Source organism: Mobula hypostoma, chromosome 16 (genome assembly GCF_963921235.1).
Source record: "Mobula hypostoma chromosome 16, sMobHyp1.1, whole genome shotgun sequence".
Classification (NCBI taxonomy): domain Eukaryota; kingdom Metazoa; phylum Chordata; class Chondrichthyes; order Myliobatiformes; family Myliobatidae; genus Mobula; species Mobula hypostoma.
In genome coordinates this window covers 45,211,578-45,232,721 of record NC_086112.1, presented here as the reverse complement: position 1 = coordinate 45,232,721, position 21,144 = coordinate 45,211,578, and the positions used below count along the sequence as shown (strand labels likewise).

The following is a 21,144-nucleotide window of genomic DNA, read 5'->3' as shown; positions in this document are numbered from 1 at the left end:
CACCACTGAATTTCTCTGAAAATCCCTGACAAAACATGATAGTTAATGCTACTTTTTTTTAAATAAAAGTGTTTCATATAATAATTACAAGTCTAAAATAGTAGTCAATACCTAAAATAGTTTAACTAACTGAACTGATCCAAAATTTGATGCAAAATGATGCGCACCATGGAGTGTTTTGTTGGGAAAATTCAGCTTCATCTAAATTTGGATAAATTTCTAAAAATATACCAAAAATCAAAAATTAAACAGGTATACATTTGCTTCTCTCTAGGAACATTAGCTTGGCATGATACTTGACATTTCCTTTAGATAATCTAACATGGTGCCGATAAGTGTTGATAAGCATGCAGCTCTGATGGGAATCATCAAGAATTCCATTCAAGACTACTGCTGCTGAAATCCATAGACAGAGCCATGGGTACTTCAGTCAACAACATTATTTTAAGACGTTTTTAAAAATCCATCAATACTCAAAATTGGATGATCCCGGACAGCAGACTCAGGACGCGAGTGCAGTTCCTCTTTAAGAAAATGCAAGTGGGAAAGACAAGCCGGTCTACTGGTACAATTGAAACACAGAGGCTTTAGAACCCCCACTTCCAGCTATCCTGCTGGCGAATGCACAGTCTCAGGAAAATAAAATTGAAGACCTGAGAACAAGTTTGCAGTATCAGAGGGACATCAGGGCACTTTACTTCACAAAAACATGGCTAACATCTGCCGTTTTGGCCACCACACTGCAGCCCAAAGGCTTAACCAATCTTCACAAAGACAGGACAGCTCATTCTTTTAAACGTAAAGCAGGTGAAGTATGCTTTATGATTAACACATTGCGGAGCGTATACATAGCAGTTCTGTCTCAATCTGCTCACCCGACCTGGAATATCTAGTGATCAAATGTGGTCCATTTTATCTGCCAAGGGAGTTTTCTACCATCATCCTGGTAGCAGGGTACATTCCGCCCCAGGCCAATATCAGGCAGGCACTGGAGGAGCTGAGCACCGTAATCAGCAGTCACGAAACAGGGCACACGGATGCCTTCCTTATCATTGCGGAGGATTTCAACCAGGCTAGCTTGAAGAAGTCTCTGTACAACTAATGTTAACATATCATCTTTGGAACCAGAGGAGCCAACACACTTGACCACTGTTATACCACCATCAAGAGCGCTTACTGAGACATCTCACACCCACACTTTGGAAAGTCCGATCACCTGGATGTACTTTTACTTCCAGCATACAGGCAACAACTCAAGACAGCAGCAGAGATAGTGAGGACCAAGGAGGTATGGTCAAGGGAGATGGAGGAGCACTTACAGGACTGCTTTGAGTCAGTGGAATGGACAACATTCAGGGATTCATCTTCAAAACAATTATTTATATGGTTTATTCCCATATAAACCCTATCTGTGACAGATGTCACTCTGAGGTGGCTTCCTTGACTCACATGTTTTGGTCCTGCCCTCTCTTGGAAAAATTCTACAAAGATATTTTTGATATTATTTCAACAGTTTTGCGTTTTGACTTACCACCCCATCCTACTACGGCAATTTTTGGTTTGCCAATGACGGAACACAGATTTTTATCCTCCTTAGCCTATCGGATGATCGCATTTGTTACTTTAATGGCCAGAAGATCCATTTTATTGAACTGGAAGGAGATCAACCCTCCTACCACATTTCAATGGTTTTCCCAAATTATATCATGTTTAAATTTAGAAAAAATTAGAAGTGACATTTTTGATCCTTCGGTTAAATTTGAAGAGACTTGGAAACCATTTATTCAACATTTTCATATGATGTAATTTGACTTTTTCCGAATCCTTCTCATTAACTTAAAATATTTGAATAGAGGAGCTGAGTTGATGACATTATTGAATGTTTTTGATTTAAGATATTGGTCTAGCCTTGTTTTGTTCCGTTTGCTTTCTTTTCGGGTTTAGTATTTAGTTTTGCTTTTGTTTTTTTGGGGGGGGCGGTTTCTTTGCATTTTTTTTCTTTTCATTTCCTTTTTCTTTATGATTAGTTATATGAAGAGTTTGGAAGTCTATTACACCTGTATTATTTGAAGTCTTTTTTGTACATGTTTATCAATAATAAGATTATTCCAATTTCTCTATCAATACTGTTATTCTGTTTATTATTTTGGAAAATTAATAAAAAGATTTAAAAACAAAACAATGAATACACCAGTCATCACTGACTTCATCATGACCTGTGTGAATAACTACGTGCCTTCAAAAACATTGTGAACATATGCAAAATAAAAACGATGGATAAACCAGGGGATTCGAAGTTTGCTGAGGGCGAGTTCTGTCGTATAGAAGGTTATTTTAAGAGTGAAACGGCAACTCCACATTAAAGTTAGAGATGGAATTGGATGCACGTCAGCTCTAGCAGGGTTTGCAGGTCATTACTTCCTACAAAGTGAAACCTAAAATCATGAATGGCTGTGATGCTTCACTCCCAGATGAGCTCAACGCCTTTTACTCACAGTTTGAAAGGGAGAAAAAAACTACACCTGCAGCACCTGGTAACCTTGTGACCTCTGTCTTGAAGGTAATGTCGTGCGTCTTTCAAGAGGGTGAACTCTTGCAAGGTATCAGGCCCTGATAGTGTACCTGGTAGGACACTGAAAACCTGCGCCAACCAATTGGCAGGAGTGTTCAAAGATACCTTCAACCTCATTGCTGCAGTCAGATGTTCCCACCTGCTTCAAAGCATGACAATCATACCTGTACCCAGGCAGAGCAGAGTGAGCTGCCCCAGTGACTATCACCCGACTACACTCACACCTACTGTGACAAATTGCTTTGAGAGTTTGGTCATGGCCAGTATCACTTCTTGCCTATGCAAGAACCTGGACCCGATGCAATTTACCTAACTGGATCCTTGACTTCCTCACCAGGAGACAATAGTTAATGTGGATTGGAAATAACACCTCCTCCTTGCTGACAATCAACACTGACGCACCTCAGGGAAGTGTGCTTAGCCCACTGCTCTGTTCTCTCTATACCCACGACTGTGTGACTAGGCACATGCCATCTACAAATTTGCTGACGACACAACTATTGTTGTCAGAATTTCAGGTGGTGATGAGGTACAGGAGCAAGATTGATCAGCTGGTTGAGTGGTGTTGTAACAACAACCTTGCACTCAACATCAGTAAGACCAAGGAATTGACTGTGGATTTCAGGAAAGGGAAGTCAAGGAAGCACACACCAGCCTTCATTGAGGGATTATCAGTGGAAATGGTGAGTAGTTTCAAGTTCCTGGGTGTCAGCATCTGAGGAACTATCCTGGGCTCTTCATATTGACGTAATGACAAAGACACGATAACAGCTACATTTCATTAGGAGCCTGGGGAGATTTGATCTGTCTTCAAAGACTCACAAATTTCTACAGATGTACCGTGGAGAGCATTCTAACTGCCTGCATCACCATCTGGTATGGAGGGGCCTCAGCACAGGATTGGAAAAAGCTGCAGAAAGTTGTTAACTCAGCCAGCTCCATCATGGGCACCAGCCTCCCCAGCATGGAGGGCATCTTCAAAAGACAATGTCTCAAAATGGTGGCATCCATTATCAAGGACTCCCACCATCCAGAACACATCTTCTTCTCATTGCTACCATGAAGGAGGTGGTACAGGAGCCTGACGGTACACAATCAAAGATTCAGGAACAGCTTCTTCCCCTCTGCCATCAGATTTCTGAACGGACAATGAACCCATGAACACTATCTTTTCTCTCTCTTTTTGCACTACTTATTTATTTTTACATAAATTCTTCCTATTGTAATTTGTAGTTGCTTTTTATTATTCTGTATTGCAGTGTACTACTGCTGCAGTACAACAAATTTCATGATATATGCCAGTGATATTAAACCTGATTCGGAATCTAAGACTGTTCCATGGGAGACGGTGTCTCTAGTTTCTAGGTTAAATACATTAATTGCAAGTGAGCCAAGTCAACCTTTCTGTGTTGGGAATAATGTTTAAACATCAGAAAATTCAGTAAGATCTGAATAGAGCCAAACCATTAAGTGAATCTCAAGGGTCAGCCAAGTTTACACATTTAAATTCTAGTACAGAGATTGACCAATAAACTTTTAACTCAGCACCAACAGCTAAACTCCACAGTTATAACTAAATCCTACTACAACAAAAGAATAATGTCATTGTAGTCAAAGCAAAGGGAAAAGGGTGTACTACACCTACATACTGACCTCAGCCACATAAATAAAACTGGGTTTGGGCGTAGGTTGGGTACTCGCGGCCTTCTACAGCCTTCAGAAATACTTTCTATAACTTCAGCAATAATTATCCTAAGTCGAGACATGCATTTTTTCCATATTGCTGCAGCCCTGGGGCAGAGCAACAGTACAATTCTAAATCTGACCTATCACTCCAGGACAACAAAATAATAGCCGAAAAGAAAATAAAGACTGGAAAAACATATACAAATAGTTTCACAAACAGGAGAAAATCTTCAGATGCTGGAAATCCAAGCAACACACACAAAATGCTGGAGGAACTCAGCAGGCCAGGAAGCATCTATGGAAAAGAGTACAGTCAATGTTTCGGGCCCAGACCCTTCATCAGGGCCAGAAAGGAAGGGAGAAGGAGTCAGACTAAGAAGGTGGGGAGGGGTGAGGAAGAAGTACGAGGTGGTGAGTGATAGGTGAAACATGAGAGGGGAGGAGGTGAAGTGAAGAGCTGGGAAGTTGATTGGTGAAAGGGATAAAGGGCTAGAGAAGGGGGAATCTGATAGGAAAGAATCTGACAGAAGACCACGGAAGAAAGGGAAGGGGGAGGAACATCAGAAGGAGATGATGGACAGGTATGAAGTGAAGTACACAAATAGTTAGGAAAGTAATTGGATAGGTTTTTCAAGAACTGAACTGCTTTCCATTCATCCTAGAGCACTTCTCAGCCACTGCTGTAATGTCACAAATCACTCCTATTTTGTGTGGGAGCGCCATTAAATGACATTCAGATTGATAAATCTGGGCAATCCATTGCCGAACAGTCAGAAAATGTGTTCTGTGAATTTCATGTAGTATTCTTGTGTAGACCACAGGATAATTGAATGTGTTAAAAACTTGATCTTTAATCCACTGGATGGAAGATTTGAGAACAGTGCACTAATTACCTTAACTTCCCACTTAAGTTATCTTCAATTTCCTGTTAACCAAAGGCAACAAACACTTGAAACAGTAATTGATATCTGGGGACAGAATGAAATTTTGAAACAAAAGCAAATGAAAAATTGCTGGCAATTAAAAAGAGGAAAAGAGAGAAGATGGTGGCATTGTTCTCTGAAAGAGCCTTAATCATTCTTTGTCAATGGTTAGATATAACTGACCAGCTTTGAAAATGTGATGTGCAAGTTAATAAATAAATTTTTGAACGCAAAATGCTCATATAAAAGAGCTGCTGTGACTAATGATAAAAGCTATCATATTTTTACACAAAAACCTCTTCCTGTTTGCAGCATTCTTTTACCACTTTCCACTAAATCTCCACATTAAGCACTAATAGATCAATTATAATTAGATTTTTAAAAAGCCATTAAGTAAATAGCTTATTGGAATGATTGCAACACATTCTTAATATCACACGAAAACTGTTTATTTCTCTCTTCTCCCTCCTCGCAATGGGCAGCAGATACAGAAGCCTGAAAGCACATGCCACCAGTTTCAAGGACAGCTTCTATCCTGCTGTTATAAAACTACCGGACGGTGCCTTTGTACAATAAGGTGGATTCATGACCTCACAATCTACCTCATTATGGCCTTGAACATAATTGCATACCTGCATTACATTTTCTCTATAACTATGACTTTAATCTGCATCCCGATATTGTTTTACCTGTGTACTACCTCAATGCACTGATGTGATGAAAAGATTTGTATAAATGGCATGCAGAACAAAGCTTTTAATCGTACCGCGATACATATGAGAACAATAAACCAATTTACTTCAAGTTATTATTGGAACTCATCAAATTTCATTGAACACACTCAGAGATACTCTCATGATTGAATTGAAAGCAAATATGATAAACCTTGTAGAATTCCTTATCCAACAATGTGTAATATCAGAAGTGCTTTATGAATTTTTAAATAAAAAACCATCAATTATGAGCTGAAATTTGCCTTGGAGATGGCATTCAATATAAATAATTTAAATTCAATTTTTAACACAAAAATAAAAAGAAGCAGAAAGCCCTAACTTAACAGCAATTAGGTTATGGCAGAAATAAACTTACCTAGCCATTCCCAGACTAGAAAAACCAGCAGGAACAACCAGTACATCGACCCTGCAGAAAGGATGAGTGCCGAGAATACAACAAGCTGCAGGAAGGCACTGAGCTAACAGAGGAAGCAGAAACTCCTGGCTTCTTAATTTCAGACTATCCGGAGCAAAGACTCGGTGAGGAATACAATCCTGGACTTGGGCAAGAGGATTTTGGAAACGACATGGATAGGCTGGATGATCACAGGTTGTCATGGAAACACTAGAAATAAAAAAATAGAATGCAAGATGACATGATAATATGCAAAAAGAAATAATACTAAATAATATTTTTAAATTATTCAGAAGCTGAATAATAGCACTGAAAATCAGTTATAGGACAGTCAAATTACTCACAAAGGAAATCAACAAAGTGAGGCATAGGGTTTTAAAGTCCGCTCCAGATTAAACATCACACAAAAGGTCTATACTGACCACTGAAGCCTGAGCATACTTTGAGGAAGGGGACCGAAAGAAGTAGCAGGATGCAGAGTTCAGGATGAGGCCTGAGACAATTGCCCTGAATTCCCAAGAATGCAGTGGAGAAAATTCTTATGTTGGAGAGACAGCTGAGCTGCTAATCATGAAGACCACAGGTGTGGACAAGCAAATGGAAAAACACTGCATGCCACTGGGCAATGTCAACCAGGACCAATATACAAAATGAAAAGAGAACGGAAACACATAATGAAAATTTGTGTTCAATTAAGTGGAATTACAGTGAAATAGGGGTTAGTTGCTGTACTTGTATCCATAGATTTTGTACTAAAACCATCTTGGCAAATGGAGAGTTTAAACTAAATCAATTTGGAATAAAAAGTGAGCAATCGTAATGGTGTCATTGAATTTACTGTACTGGTGTAAAAACTTAACTTTTTGAATTATGTCTTTCACAGAAGGATATCTTCCATTCTCACCCCGGTCCTTACATGACACTAGTCCCGTGTACATGGTTGATTCTTAACTGCCTTCAGAAATGGCTATCCAATCACTCAATTCAAGGTGCAAACAGGGATGGATAATAAAACCTTGCCAGCTATGCCCACAACCAAAGGACAAGAAAATCTACATGAATCACAGAAAGTTGTGGTGAAAATGCATGGTTATGTTGGAAACACATAAAAGCAACATTATGGAGGTAGACAACAAAGGAGAGCTTATGAAACAGGGGAGCATGTTTTACTGTGTTAATCACTTGAGATTAACAACAATCACTATAAACAAAATTTCAATCTGGATTTTGGGTAGCTCAGAATTCACAATGAGAGGGTTCAAATATAGAGTTGCGAGAGCGGATAACTCAGAATTTTGAGATGTTGTGTTCAGGGTCCTGAGAAGTATGAGAAAAGCATTGAGAAGGAATGAAGAATAGCAATAGAAGTGAAGATCATGGCACTTTTTCTTTCAAATTCAGACCTCGCCCCAACTAGCCAATTTTGAGTTTTTAGTTAAAAGGTGTAAACTACTGCCACAACCAGATTTCCTTTCCCTAACAATATAGCAAAATACTCATGTTGATATCTAAGCAATATATGAAGGAAGTATCCCATATTTTCCATTAAAGAGACTTGAGTGTAATTTAATTGTAGGAAACTAAAATACAAACCTGGGGTTTTCATTTATAAAGTTTGAAGATGAGGATAATGGACTTTGCAAGTGGGATTCAAAAGTGTGTTCATGTTTAACTTCAAGCCAGAATCCAACAGCAAGAGTGAAAGTAGATGCTGGCATTGGCATGGTCACATAATAGAACCATTTTGAGAAAGCTAGAATGAAAAAAATGCAACTTCAGTGTTTGATAATGTCCAAAGCTTTCACAATTTTATTTTACTATTTCACTAAAAAATGCCAAAAAATATACTGTATCGAACCAACAAATATTACACTCAACTCATTTCCATCACAATTTAACTCCAGCTTTTCTTCTAAGACCAAGAATAATCTTACATTAAAGACACAGCTAGAAATATAGGAACATAAAGCTAGAATAAGGTTCAAAGTTCAAAGTAAATTTAATTATCAAAGTACTTATAAGTCAACATATACAACTCTAAGATTCATTTTCCTGTGGGTGTACTCAGCAAATCTATAGAATAGTAACTGTAACAGGATCAATTGAAGATCAACTAGAGTGCAGAAGACAAGAAACTGCGCAAATGCAAGTATAAATAAATAACTAAAAATAATGAGAACATGAGATAAAAGAGTCCTTAAAGTGAGATTGTTGGTTGTAGGAACATTTCAATGATGGGGCAAGCGATAGGTGGGGGGTAGTAACTGTTCTTGAACCTGGTGGTGTGAGTCCTGAGGCTCTTGTACCTTCTATCTGATGGTAGCAGTGAGAATACAGCATGACCTGGGTGGTGGGGATCTCTGATGATGGATACTGCTTTCTTATGATAGCGTTTCATGTAGATGTGGTCAATGGTTGGGCAGGCTTTACCTGTGATGTATTGGGCCAAATCCACTACCTTTCAAGAATGTCCCAGGTGCTTAATTGATATTTTGTTATTGTTGGATGTAGTGCTTGCCTCTATATTTATCCCATACAGATTTTGCAATACAAGTTGAGTACCCATTATCCAAATATCCAAAATCTAAAAACCTCCAAAATTTGAGGTTTTGTTGAGCACTGACATGACATTACAGATGGAAAACTCCACAGACAGTTCTGAGAAGTGACCTCACGGTTGTAATGAACAGAAGTTAATGAAAAATAGAAATACACTGCATAGAGCGAGAAATGAAGATCCCATTCATGCATTGAAAGAGTGGATTTGTCAGCATCAGGGAGAACATATGCCACTTAACAGTATGTTGATCATGAAACAGGCAAAGATCTATCATGACAAACTGAAAATTGAAGGTAATTGCGAATATTCAGCAGGTTAGCTGCAGAAATTTAACAAAAGGCACGATTTAAAATTTTTAAATATTTGTCCTTTCCTTTTTAAATCTTTTTATTGAGTAAGTATACAAAAAAGGTAAGCCATATAAACATTAATACAATGTTAAAGTATAATAAAATTCCAAAAGGTATCAATACCAAAAAAAACTACAAACAATGTAATTTAAACATAAGAAACCAAGATAACATAATAGTATACTAAATTTTATATATATCAATGGAAAAAAAGAAAAAAAAACCCCAAAAAAAAACCCACCGTGCAACTAACTAAAAGCAAGGCAAAGCAATGGGCTAACTTGAAACCAAACAGAGTTAAACTTAAAATCACGTCCTCAATCCCGACCTCAATTAAAAACAGTGAAAAAAAAAACAAGAAGGGTAAATATTACATTAAATGAAAATATCGAATAAAAGGTCCCCAAATCTGTTCAAATTTAAATGAAGAATCATAAAGGTTACTTCTAATTTTCTCCAAATTCAAACATAAAATCGTCTGAGAAAACCAAAAAAAGGTAGTTGGAGCATTAAGCTCTTTCCAATGTTGTAAAATACATCTTTTCCAAATATTTGTGATGATAAAGCATCTGCTGATCACAAAACAGCAGATAAATTAATTGATGAGTTTGCCATGATTATCGCTGGTGAAAATCTAACACCAGAACAAACCTACAATGCTGATTGCTTTTATACCTTATGTACAACTTTACAAATCAGAATCACTGGCATATGTCATAAAATTTGTTAGTTTTGTGGCAGCAGTACAATGAATACATGACAAATATAGAAAAAAGAACGGAATTACATTAAGTGTGTGTGTGTGTGTGTACACATATATATTTCAATGTAATATATATGTACATTAAATAGTTATTTTACAATAAGTAGTCCAAAAACAGAAATAAATGAATAAGTAGTGAGGTAGTGTTTATGGGTTCAATGTCCATTTAGGAATCAGATGACAGAGAGGGATAAGACATCCCTGAATCGCTGAGTGTTTGTCTTCAGGCTTCTGTACCTCCTTCCTACCTGTAGCAATGAGAAGAGGGCATATCCTGAGTGGTGGGGGTCCTTGATGATGGTCCTTCCTGAGGCACCGCTCTTTGAAGATTTCTTGGATACTACAGATGCTAGTACCCATGATGGAGCTGACTAACTTTACAACTTTCAGCAACTTACTTCAATCCTGTGCAGTAGCGCCCCCATACCACACGGTGATACAGCCGGTCAGAGTACTCTCTACAGTACATCTGTACAAGTTTTTGAGTGTTTTAGTTGACAACGCAAATCTCCTCAAACTCCTAATGAAAAATAGCCACTGTCTAGTCTTCCTTATAGCTGCATCAATATGTTCCAACCAGGTTAGGTTGTCAGAGATATTGACACCCAGGAACTTGAGATCGCACAATCTCTCTGCTTCTGATCCCTCTATGAAGATTTGTTTGTGTTCCCTCATCTTACTCTTTCTGAAATCCACAATCAGCTCTTTGGTCTTGCTGACGTTGAGTGCTAGGTTGTTGCATTGACACCACTCAACCAGCTGGTATATCTTGTTCCTGTATGCCCTCTCATCACCTTCTGAGATTCTGCCAATAATGGCTGTATCATCAGCAAGTTTCTAAATGGCATTTGAGCTATGCCTAGCCACACAGTCATGAGTATAGAAAGGAGAGCAGTGGGCAAGGCACACATCCCACTGATTGTCAGAGAGGTGGAGATGTTATTTCCAATCCCACAGATGATGGTCTTCTGGTTAGGAAGTTGATGATCCAATTGTAGAGGAATGTACAGAGGCCCAGGTTCTGTAGCCTTTTGATCAGGACTGTAGGAATGACTGTGTTGAACACTGAGCTATAGTCAATAAACAGCATCCTGACATAGTTATTTGTGCTGTCCAGGTGATAGAAGGCTTCATGAAGACCCATTGAGGTCGTGTCTACCATTGACCTATTGTGATGATAGGCAACTTCCAGCAGATCAAGGTCCTTACTGAGGCAGGAGTTGATTCTAGCTATACCAAGCTCTCAAAGCATTTCATGACTGTAGACCTGAGTGCTACTGGATGACAGTCATTAAGGCAGCTTACACTGCTCTTCCTGGTCCCTGATATAATTATTGCCCTTTTGAAGCAGGTGGGAACTTCCAACTGTAGCAATGAAAGATTAAGAATGTCTTTGAATACCCCCGCCAGTTGGTTGGCACAAGTTTTCAGAGCCTTACCAGGTACTCCATCACAGCCTGCTGCCTTGCAAGGGCTCACCCTCCTGAAAGACAGCCTGACGTAGGCCTCCAAGACAGAGGTCACAGGGCCACAGCATGCTACAGGGATGCTCATAGCTGTAGTTTTGTTCTCCACCTCAAAATGAGCATAGATGACATTGAGCTCATCTGGAAGTGAGGCACTGCTTCACTGTGATTCATGATGTTGGGTTTTGCCTTGTATGAAGCAATGCCAGAGTTGGTGTGCATCCGACATCCCCTCTAACCTCTCTCAGGACTGTTTCTTAGCTCTTGAAATAGCTCCCCGCAAGTCACACCTGGTTTTCTTGTACAGACCCAAGTTGCTAGACTTAAATGTGCTAGCCCTCAGCAGACTAGGAACCTCCTGGTTCGTCCACAGCTTTTGGTTTGGAAATGTACAGTAAGTTTTCATTGGCACACACTCATCTACACAGGTTTTAATGAAGTCAGTGACAACTGTGTCATACTCATCCAGGCTCAAAGATGCAGTGTACTGTAACCTTCCAATCAAAACACGGCATTGTAGGTGCAGACTGAAAGCCTGCCATCGTTTGTGTTGTTCATAAGCTGATTCAGGTATTCTCTCCTGATGCTGTTGTGCTGCTTTTGTTACTCTGGACACATTATATATTTCCATCATATTAACAATACGTAAGATTTTTTTCTGTTAAGTACAAGGTAACTGGAGAATGCACTCTAACAGGTGTGTGTAACAAGTAATCTCTGGTTTGTACCAGTGGCTTCCAGGAAAGACTGGATGGCAACTGAGGAAGGTTGGTGACGCTGGAGAGACAGCTGACCTCCAGGAAAGACTGGCATGGGATCACAAGGCTACGACCGGACACGAAGAGCAATACCCCCAGAGACTCCCGAGAGGGGGGGAGAGGATGACAGACTCAACAGGACGGTCATACCAGCAACGGCCAGGACAGGAAACACGACTACAAGGAAGCTAAAGCAAACAACACTGACCGGAGAGAAATTCACGGTAAGGTGTCGTTGCGGGAAAGTCTGCAAAAACATCAGAGGGCTCAAGATACACCAGAGCAAGTCTAGATGTGGATCAATGGTGACCCACGTGCAGCGCAAAGAGTTAGTGTCCGGTGAGACGAAGGGGAATTCCAGCCAGGAAGCACCCCACTGAGCTGAAGATCTCTCCGCACCTGAGGCGCCTCAGCACCGAACAACAGACCTAGTAGGTTCCTCTTCGGCTACCCCAATCCATTTGTCAAGGAAAGACAGGATCAAATGGCCTAGATCATCAGACAATGTCGCCTGGATGCAGTTCGATGATGATCTAGATGGCATCCTGGAAGTTGCCTTAGCAGGTCCAGTACACAGAAAGATCAGCTCACTCACGGCCATAACGTACAATCTAGCTAAGGAACGATTTGGCCCAACGGAGTGGAAAGGCCAGCCGGAGTTACCGCGACAACCAAATAGGAGGGAAACAGAGATTCGTCGCTTGAGAGGCGAATTAAAGGCGCTCAACAAGAGGTTTAAAACCAGCTCACCGGCCGAAAAAGAAGGTATCAAGGACCTAACCAGTATGCTGCAGGAAAAGCTGTGCAAACTCCAGAGGGCGGAACATCTGCGATAGCAAAGAAGGAAGAAAGAGAAAAGGCGAGTGCAGTTTGTGAGAGATCCATTTAGCTTCACCAGGACTCTTCTCAGCTAACAAAAATCTGGTATACTATCCAGCTCGAAGCCAGAGGTAGAGTTCCTGCGGGAGGCACACAGCGACCCACGGAGGGGTCAGGGACTAGGAACCAATCGGGCTGTGCGTAGACCGGAAAATCCATCAATTGAGCTGAATGTGAAGGAGCCTACATGGCAGGAAATCCAGGACATCATCCGGAAAGCTGAAGCATCAGCTGCCCCAGGCCCAAGCGGCATACCTTATAAGGTGTATAAGAAATGCCCAAAACTTCTTCGGAGGTTGTGGAAGGTCATGAGAAAGATCTGGGCCAAAGGTACTATTCCATCGAGTTGGAAATTGGCAGAGGGATGCTTTTTTCCAAAGGAAGAGGTTTCTTCCATAATTGCCCAGTTTAGGACAATTTCTCTCCTGGGTGTGGAATGTAAGGTTTTCTTTTCTGTGCTCGCAAGAAGGCTGACTTCTTACATGACGCAGAACTGCTATATCAACACATCCATCCAGAAAGGCGGTATTCCAGGCCTTTCGGGGTGTCTGGAACACACCTCAATGATAAGCCATTTTTATCCATGAGGCCAAGCAGAAAAAAGGCGACCTAACAGTTGTCTGGTTAGACCTCGCGAACGCCCAAGGGTCTATTCCACATGACCTCATCCTAGAAGGACTCGACCACTACTACATCCCAGTGGCTATTCGAGACATGATCACCAGCTACCTAGGAGGATTCAAACTCAGATTTACATCAGCTCATTTCACAACTAGTTGGCAGGACCTCCAGAAGGGGATTCCAACAGGGTGCACCATCTCCCCCATCTTATTTATTATGGGACTAAACCTGCTGATCTGCAGCAGAAGATGTAACCCGCGGCCTGACTCTGGAGTCAGACATTGTTCAGCCAGCTCTACGGGGGTTCATGGACGACATCACAATTACAACTGTGTCGCATGTCCAAGCAAGAGGGGTATTGGAAACCCTGGGTAATGTAGCCACTTGGGCGAGGATGTCCTTCAAGGCCAAGAAGTCCAGGTGCATGGTGATCAGAAAGGGCAAAGTTACTAGCAAGTTTAGCCTCCACGTTCAGGGTGAGGTCAACCCTTCCATCGAAGATAAACCGATAAAATGCTTGGGGAAGTAGTTTAATGTGTCACTGACAGATGGGGCCAATGCCACCAGTGCTGTGAAGCAGACAGACGAATGGCTGAAGAAGATCGACAAATCCGGACGTCCGGGTAAATTCAAGACCTGACTGTACCAGTACGGCATTCTGCCCAGGCTTCTCTGGCTCTTCACACTTTATGAGTTCCCCATGACTGTTGTAGAGGGCATCGAGAGGAAAAGCAACAAGCACCTGCGGAGATGGTTGGGAGTTCCCCCAAGCTTCTCTTCAGTGGGCCTCTACATTCGTTCTGGGCAACAGCAGCTTCCCCTGCCATTTGTTGTGGAGGAATTCAAGGTGGCAAAATGCAGAGCTTTATTAAGCTTGAGAGATTCCAATGATGTCTTGGTAAAGCAAGCAGGTGTTGCAACCAGATCTGGGCGCAAGTGGGCAGCCAACGCATCTGTGGAGCAGGCAGTGTGTTCTCTGAAGCTGCGAGATATCATCGGCAACCCCTGCGTCGGGCAGCAAGGCCTCAGCTCAGTTCACTTCCAGAAGTGGGGAAACACAAGCATAAGGAACAGGCGAGACGTGATACAGGCAGAAGTACGGATTCGTGAGGAAGAGAAGCGGATGTCAAAGGCAGTGGAACAAGGGTCCCAGGGTGCCTGGACAAAATGGGATCTGCCTAAGCACAAGATCTCATGGGCAGAGTTATGGAGACTGGAGCCCTTCCGTATTTCCTTCCTCTTGCGATCCGTGTATGACACCCTTCCTTCACCATTACATCCGTACACATGGGGGATGAGAGAGGACCCGTACTGTAAGCTCTGTGGTCAAAAGGGGACACTAGCTCATATACTGTCCGGGTGTAAAACAGCTCTAACTCAAGGACGGTATAGGTGGCACCATGATAAGGTGCTTCTGGCTCTTGCTGGAGCAGGAGAGACGCAAGAAGAGGACGGCTGGCACAGATTTGAGGAAGGCCATCACCTTCATCAAAGGGGGGAGCTAGGCCTTTCGTAACCAAACAACCAAAGCCCAATCTGCTGCTAACGGCCAGGTCCTGGGAGATGAGGGTCGATGTGAGAAAGAGGTGGCAGTTCCCGGATGTGGTGCACACAACCCTACGCTCAGACATTGCACTGTGGTCAACTGAAGACAAGAAAATAATTCTGGTTGAGTTGACTGTGCCGTGGGAGGAGAGATGGGAAGAGGCCCACAAGAGAAAGGCCTTGAAGTACCAGCCCTTACTGCAGGAGTGTAAAGACAAGGGATGGCAGGCATGGTTGTTCCCTGTGGAGGTCGGCTGCAGAGGTTTCCCAGCCAAATCTGCATGGTGGTTGTTGTCAGATCTGGGCCTAGACGAAAGGAGCAAAAAACAAGCAGCTCGTAGGATGGGGGAAGAGGCAGAACAAGCCTCTTGTTGGATTTGGAGTAGGCAAGAGGAGGGGAGCTGGAAGCGAGGAGCAGATGGGCAGTGATTTGGCCACCACTGCCGGCCCACCAACTGGAGAGTGTCCTGGTTAAGGGTCAAAACACTCTGTGAAGGTTGGGAACCACCTGATGACATCTGCTCCTGGCTGAAGGCTACAGTTACCTTTTAAGGTAACTGGAGAATGCACCCTAACAGGTGTATTTAACAAGTAATGTGATGAACAAGCATAAGACAAAGATTGCTTACTGGTAGTAGATAAATTCAGTCAGAAATAATTGTGATTGTAAGCTATCTCAGTATACATTCCAAAATCCAAAACATTTTCAGCCCCAAGCATTTCAGATAAGGGGAACTTAATCTGTATTTTATACTTCGATGATCTGCGCAGATAAAATTCTTTACACACCACTCCTTCAATTTATATTATGTACTTCAATCAACATTACAACATCAAGGAATGATTACTGCAACACACACGAAATGCTGGAGGAACTCAGCAGGCCAGGCAGCATCTATGGAAAAGAGTACAGTCGACGCTTCAGGCCAAGACCCTTCAACGAGACTGGAGAAAAAAAGAGGAGTCAAAGTGAGAAGGTGGGGGCAGGAGAGGAAGAACCACAGATGATGATTGAAACCGAGAGGAGGGGTGAAGTAAAGAGCTGGGAAGTTGATTGGTGAAAGAGATACAGGGCTGGGGAAGGAGAAATCTAATAGGAGAGGACAGAAAACTATGGAGGAAAGAAAATGGGGAGGAGCAACAAAGAGAGGAGATGGGCAGGCAACGAGATAAGGTGAGAAAGGGAAAAGGGGATGGGGAATGGTGGAGGGTGGGGGCTATTACAAGAAGTTTGAGAAGTCAATGTTCATGCCATCAGGTTGAAGGCCACCCAGACAGAATACAAGGCGTTGCTTCTCCAACCTGAGCAAGGCCTCATTGTGACAGTAGAGGAGGTCATGGACTGACCATTCATTATTTTTATTCCAATGCCTAATTATTTAATTATAAACCAAGGACCTTATTTATTAACTGATTACTATCCTTTTCCTTGACCTCCCTAGCTTCCAGGCCATTCTCCACAGTAAATACAGACGTGAAATATTCATTTAGGCCCTCAACCTTCAACTACGGCTCCACACATAAACAATCATATTGATCCTTAAGGGGCCTTATTCTGCTCCTAGTAACCCTTTTGCTTTTATGCACTTATAGAATCTCATAGGATTCTCATTTAGTTTATCTGCTAAAGCTACCTCATGTCCTCTGTTTACTCTCCGGATTTGTCTCTTGTGTATTCCTACTTCCCTTAAGTAATTCCCTTGATTCCAGCCGTTTATATCTGACATATGCTTACTTTTTCCTGACCAGAACCTCAAAATGCCTCCTCAAATAGGGTTTCCTAATCCTTCAGCCCTTGCAACAGAAAAGTGCTGACCCTGTCTCACTTTTAAAAGCCTTCTACCACTTGATCCCCACTAACACTTCAGTTATTTGACATACACTCTTAATAACAAGTTGCCAAAGATGTACAAAAATAAAATGGGACAGATACACCAGAAATCCAAAATATAAATTATGCTGGGAATACACAGGAGGTTAGACATCATCTGTGGAAAGAATTAGTGTTTTTATTTGTAAAATTAACTTGTTTTCCTTTCCTCACATACAGCCTGATCTGCTAATTACTTCCTTTATTTCTATCCTTATTGCTTCAGACATTAAATTGTCCAAACGAAAATTCTAATCTCCTGATGGGTTTAAGCAATTTTAATGGTATATTAAGGGCAGAGAATACACAGTAGTTTATGCTACAAGACAACACAAAAGCATCACTCTGAAGAGAACTGTTCCCGTTATAGTCTCAATACATGGAATGACTTTTTTTACTCGAAAGGTAAACAAGATCCATTTGACATAAATAGGAAGAACTCATTTGATACGTTGCAATGCCAACATATTCAGAGAAAAGCAATACACACTGGTATTTCTCAAGCTGTAATCAACAATTTCCAACACTATTCTTCAGGATGAGATATTTCTAGATAAAACTAAAGAAGTGGTAGAACTCCAGAATTACATTCCCCAAACAGCAGTTGATACTGGGGTATCTGTAAATATTCAATCAAAGTTGGATAGATTTTTGTAAACCAAAAGGATTAACATCTACGGGAACAGGCCAAAGTATGAAGTCACAAATCAACTATGACTTTGGCGACTGATGGACAACTTAATGTGTTAATCAGCTGACTTGAGTTCCTATGTCCTTCTACTGCGTATCACTAAAAGTAAAACTATTGTTCCTCCAGAACCTGTCTCCACACATATCCTCACACAATCAGTAAACTTGACTGAAATAATCCATTATTTCCAGTTTCATGATAAGCAGTCTTGGAACTGTCAGGGAGATTTGTCAAAGCGTTTGTGATCCAAATGGTTTTATTGAGCAACATACTCTTGCCATGAGTCAACCATTCTTCCATTATAAACTACCTATACTATTGCAGTACCAGGTTACAATCAGCCAAAGCTGCCAACAGTTTCATGGTGATTATTGTCACAATGTTCTTTGTTAACAACACAATCTGCTCCTTGTTCTCTTCCTTATGTATCACGTGGTATTCTTGTTTTCAGCTCATGGAAAGTTTCAACTACTTGTTCAACTTTCTTCATGCCAGAAATGGCATAATGATTACGACAGAAAAATCCATAAGAACTTGTCAAAGCAGCACACCAAGGCCCACAAAGGAAAGCCATAAGATGAATATCACAGGTACTTATAGAACATGGTGAAGATCGAGAAAATGACGCAACAAAATACTAAATAAAATGTACCCAGATAATACAAGGCAGCCTATTGCAGCAAATTGGTACAACTTTTAGTAAAAGTACATCTAACATTATCTCACAGTCACTGCAAGAGTACCTTCACATTTGGGAATGGGTTCTAATTAGTTTTTCTTGCTGCTGGATGGGACATTATGATACATTATGAAACTATGTCAAAACTCTCAAGAAGCTCAACTCCTTCTGCCAAAGCTTTCAATATCCCAGGCTTTGTAATGAATACAGGTTTCTAATCAGAAAACAACTGCCATTCTCGAAGCAGCTAAATTGAGGCTGTTATGGCTCACGTAAGAAACAGTAGCAGGACGAAGCCATTCAAATCTATGTAACTGAATAATTATTTCAGTGCCACTTTCCTACACTAATCCAATATTCCTTGATTATCTGAATACGTAAAAACCTATCGGTTTTGGCCATGACTATACAGTGTGACCTCATACCTAGAAAATTCCAGACACGTGGTATTCTTTAGATTAAGAAATTTCTTCTCATCCCAGTTCTGGAAGGCAAACTCCTTTGATACTTACCTGCTTCCAAACACCTCAGTCTGCTGAACCATCAACTAAACTACCCTGACAAATCTTGGTATATTTCAAAATGATCAAATATCACAGTGCTTTTGACCTATACTTGGCAAGAAATTACACATAAGGACCAGCTTCACACAGTTTGTAAGCTAAAATGCTGTAGCTCTAAGAACTACTTGACTTTTGTACCTACAAGAGAAAAAAGCTCAAATTCAATTAGTTAGTTTGATTTGTTACTGCAGAAGAATAAAAGGGCACTAAAATAAGATGAGAAAAATTGATTTTGATCTTTCCAGTAAATTTGGATCAATATTATTCACGTCATTTCCTAGCAGAGGGCATTTAATGAATTTCAACATCACATAAACCAAAAACTTAAATGCACTCAAATCATTCCTTATTACCATTGATGCAGTTTCATTGTGAGAATCATTACTTTGCCTAATTTAATCTGAAGAATTTTTTCAAGTAGTGTCATACAGCCTAAACCTAATTCATGGTCTTCATAAACCAATTTATTTCTTTTGTCTTCCATGCAATATAAATGAAAGAAATTTCAAGAACCAGTGAACAATTATTCTACAACAGTGATTCATAGAAAGACAAACTGTCATAAAACACTCTGATGTCACGGCCGAGGGTCAATTTGTAAAAAAAATAGAGCTGGCAAACATGATAAAGAACTAGGTTTCCATCATTACAGAAGTAAAAGAACTGCAATAAAATTCTTATTTGGACCTTTCACTATAGAAACTTTCAATCACCTAACTGGAAACAAACATGAAAACAAGATTAAGCGATGGGGGATGTGGGTGGGTGGTGAAGAGAGAGAAAAAGAGAGTGCATTTAAGGATATTGAATGAAACACAAAGAAAGTTAACTTTACAATCTTTGTGCCTACTCAGGTTGTTGTTTTCAGAGTGAAATACTTTATGCAGTAAACTACAGGCATCAACCAGTCAAATTACTTATAAACATCATGATAATACCAAAGTAAAAGAACTGCTGCCAACTTAAAAAAAAGCAAATCCAATCAAGTACTCATGGAAACAATTTATTTTGCAGCAGTGTGTGAGCCAATGCTCCAAAATCAAGGGAGCAGTGTGAGCTTCCTTATCGTCTGTGATACTAGTGCACAATCTCTGCAAACGGAAGCAGACCATCATCAGCATAACACAGAATAATGAACAAACCATTTCTGTTGCAATTATGATTGTTTGATGTCTATCAACAGCTTAAACTGAAAAGTTCCAGTTCGGCCTTATTATAATTATTACAAGCCCATAATTCTCAAAATTGTCTCATTCATGATTCAGGAATATTAGACTTGCATGCCTAGTTTTCATTAAATATTATTTGAAGGGAACAGCAATGGTCTCCTTAATATAACACAACTCTGGGAGTTCATTCCTATTATTAGAAGTATGAATGATTAGCCACGTAGTAAGACTGCCATTTAATTAAAGGGTTGATAGATCATCAAAATGCTTTGATTGAATTTAAATTGTTCTTTTGGGTGTCAGCCAAGCCTCAAAGTTACAGTCCCACACTCACTATACATCTGTGTTCAGCACAAATGTATAAATACCTTTCAATTTCACACATAAAACTCAGATGCTTCACATCCCTAAGCAGTAAACAAAAGTAGCATGGATCGACTTGCAAGAAAAATTATTTTCTCCATAGATACCATCTCACCTCATCCAAATTACCCTGTAAAAGTGTTTCCTTACACTATAGCAGAACAACAATAAATTCCAAGCCACTTATACATATTGTAGAGATAAGGTGAAGAATTTGTTTTTGAGGTTGTGGCAAGCATTTTAGTGGACAGTTCTAAGCAGGTTACCACAATAGAGCCTAAGCTTGAATTAAATTTGCTCCTGATCCCCAACATCACAAACTTAAAATTCTGTTAAATCCCGATATCCCATTCTGATATCAAACTTCACCTTGATCAATATAACCTGCTTCCATCACCTAACTTCAGCCACTTCAGTACTTACCTTCCCAATTCTATATGAGCATTCTATTTGCATTTGCAGATAAATTTAAATGGAAATCCAACAGAATTCGTTCTGCATTTATAAGGCATGTGAGTAAAGATCAGAAGTGTTGTCTTGAGATTAAATTTTAAACTG

General features: G+C 40.5%; 1 protein-coding gene across 16 annotated transcripts in view; it reads right to left on the bottom strand.

Annotated features, from left to right (window-relative positions):
• The window catches only part of aopep (aminopeptidase O (putative)), a 295,893-nt gene that overhangs the window by 255,933 nt on the left and 18,816 nt on the right, over positions 1-21,144 (bottom strand). For 15 of the 16 annotated variants that reach the window (XR_010020603.1, XR_010020602.1, XM_063068847.1 and 12 more), the window contains exons 4-5: positions 7,903-8,062; positions 6,271-6,519 (exon numbers count right to left, since the gene is read on the bottom strand). Coding sequence is in view for 14 of the 16 variants with exons in the window: in XM_063068847.1 (XP_062924917.1) it covers positions 6,271-6,519; positions 7,903-8,062 (409 nt within the window). In the remaining 2 variants the exon portion in view is untranslated. Of the gene's footprint in view, positions 1-6,270; positions 6,520-7,902; positions 8,063-19,003; positions 19,010-21,144 lie in introns of those variants that run through there. The other variant, XM_063068858.1, reaches the window with a different exon arrangement.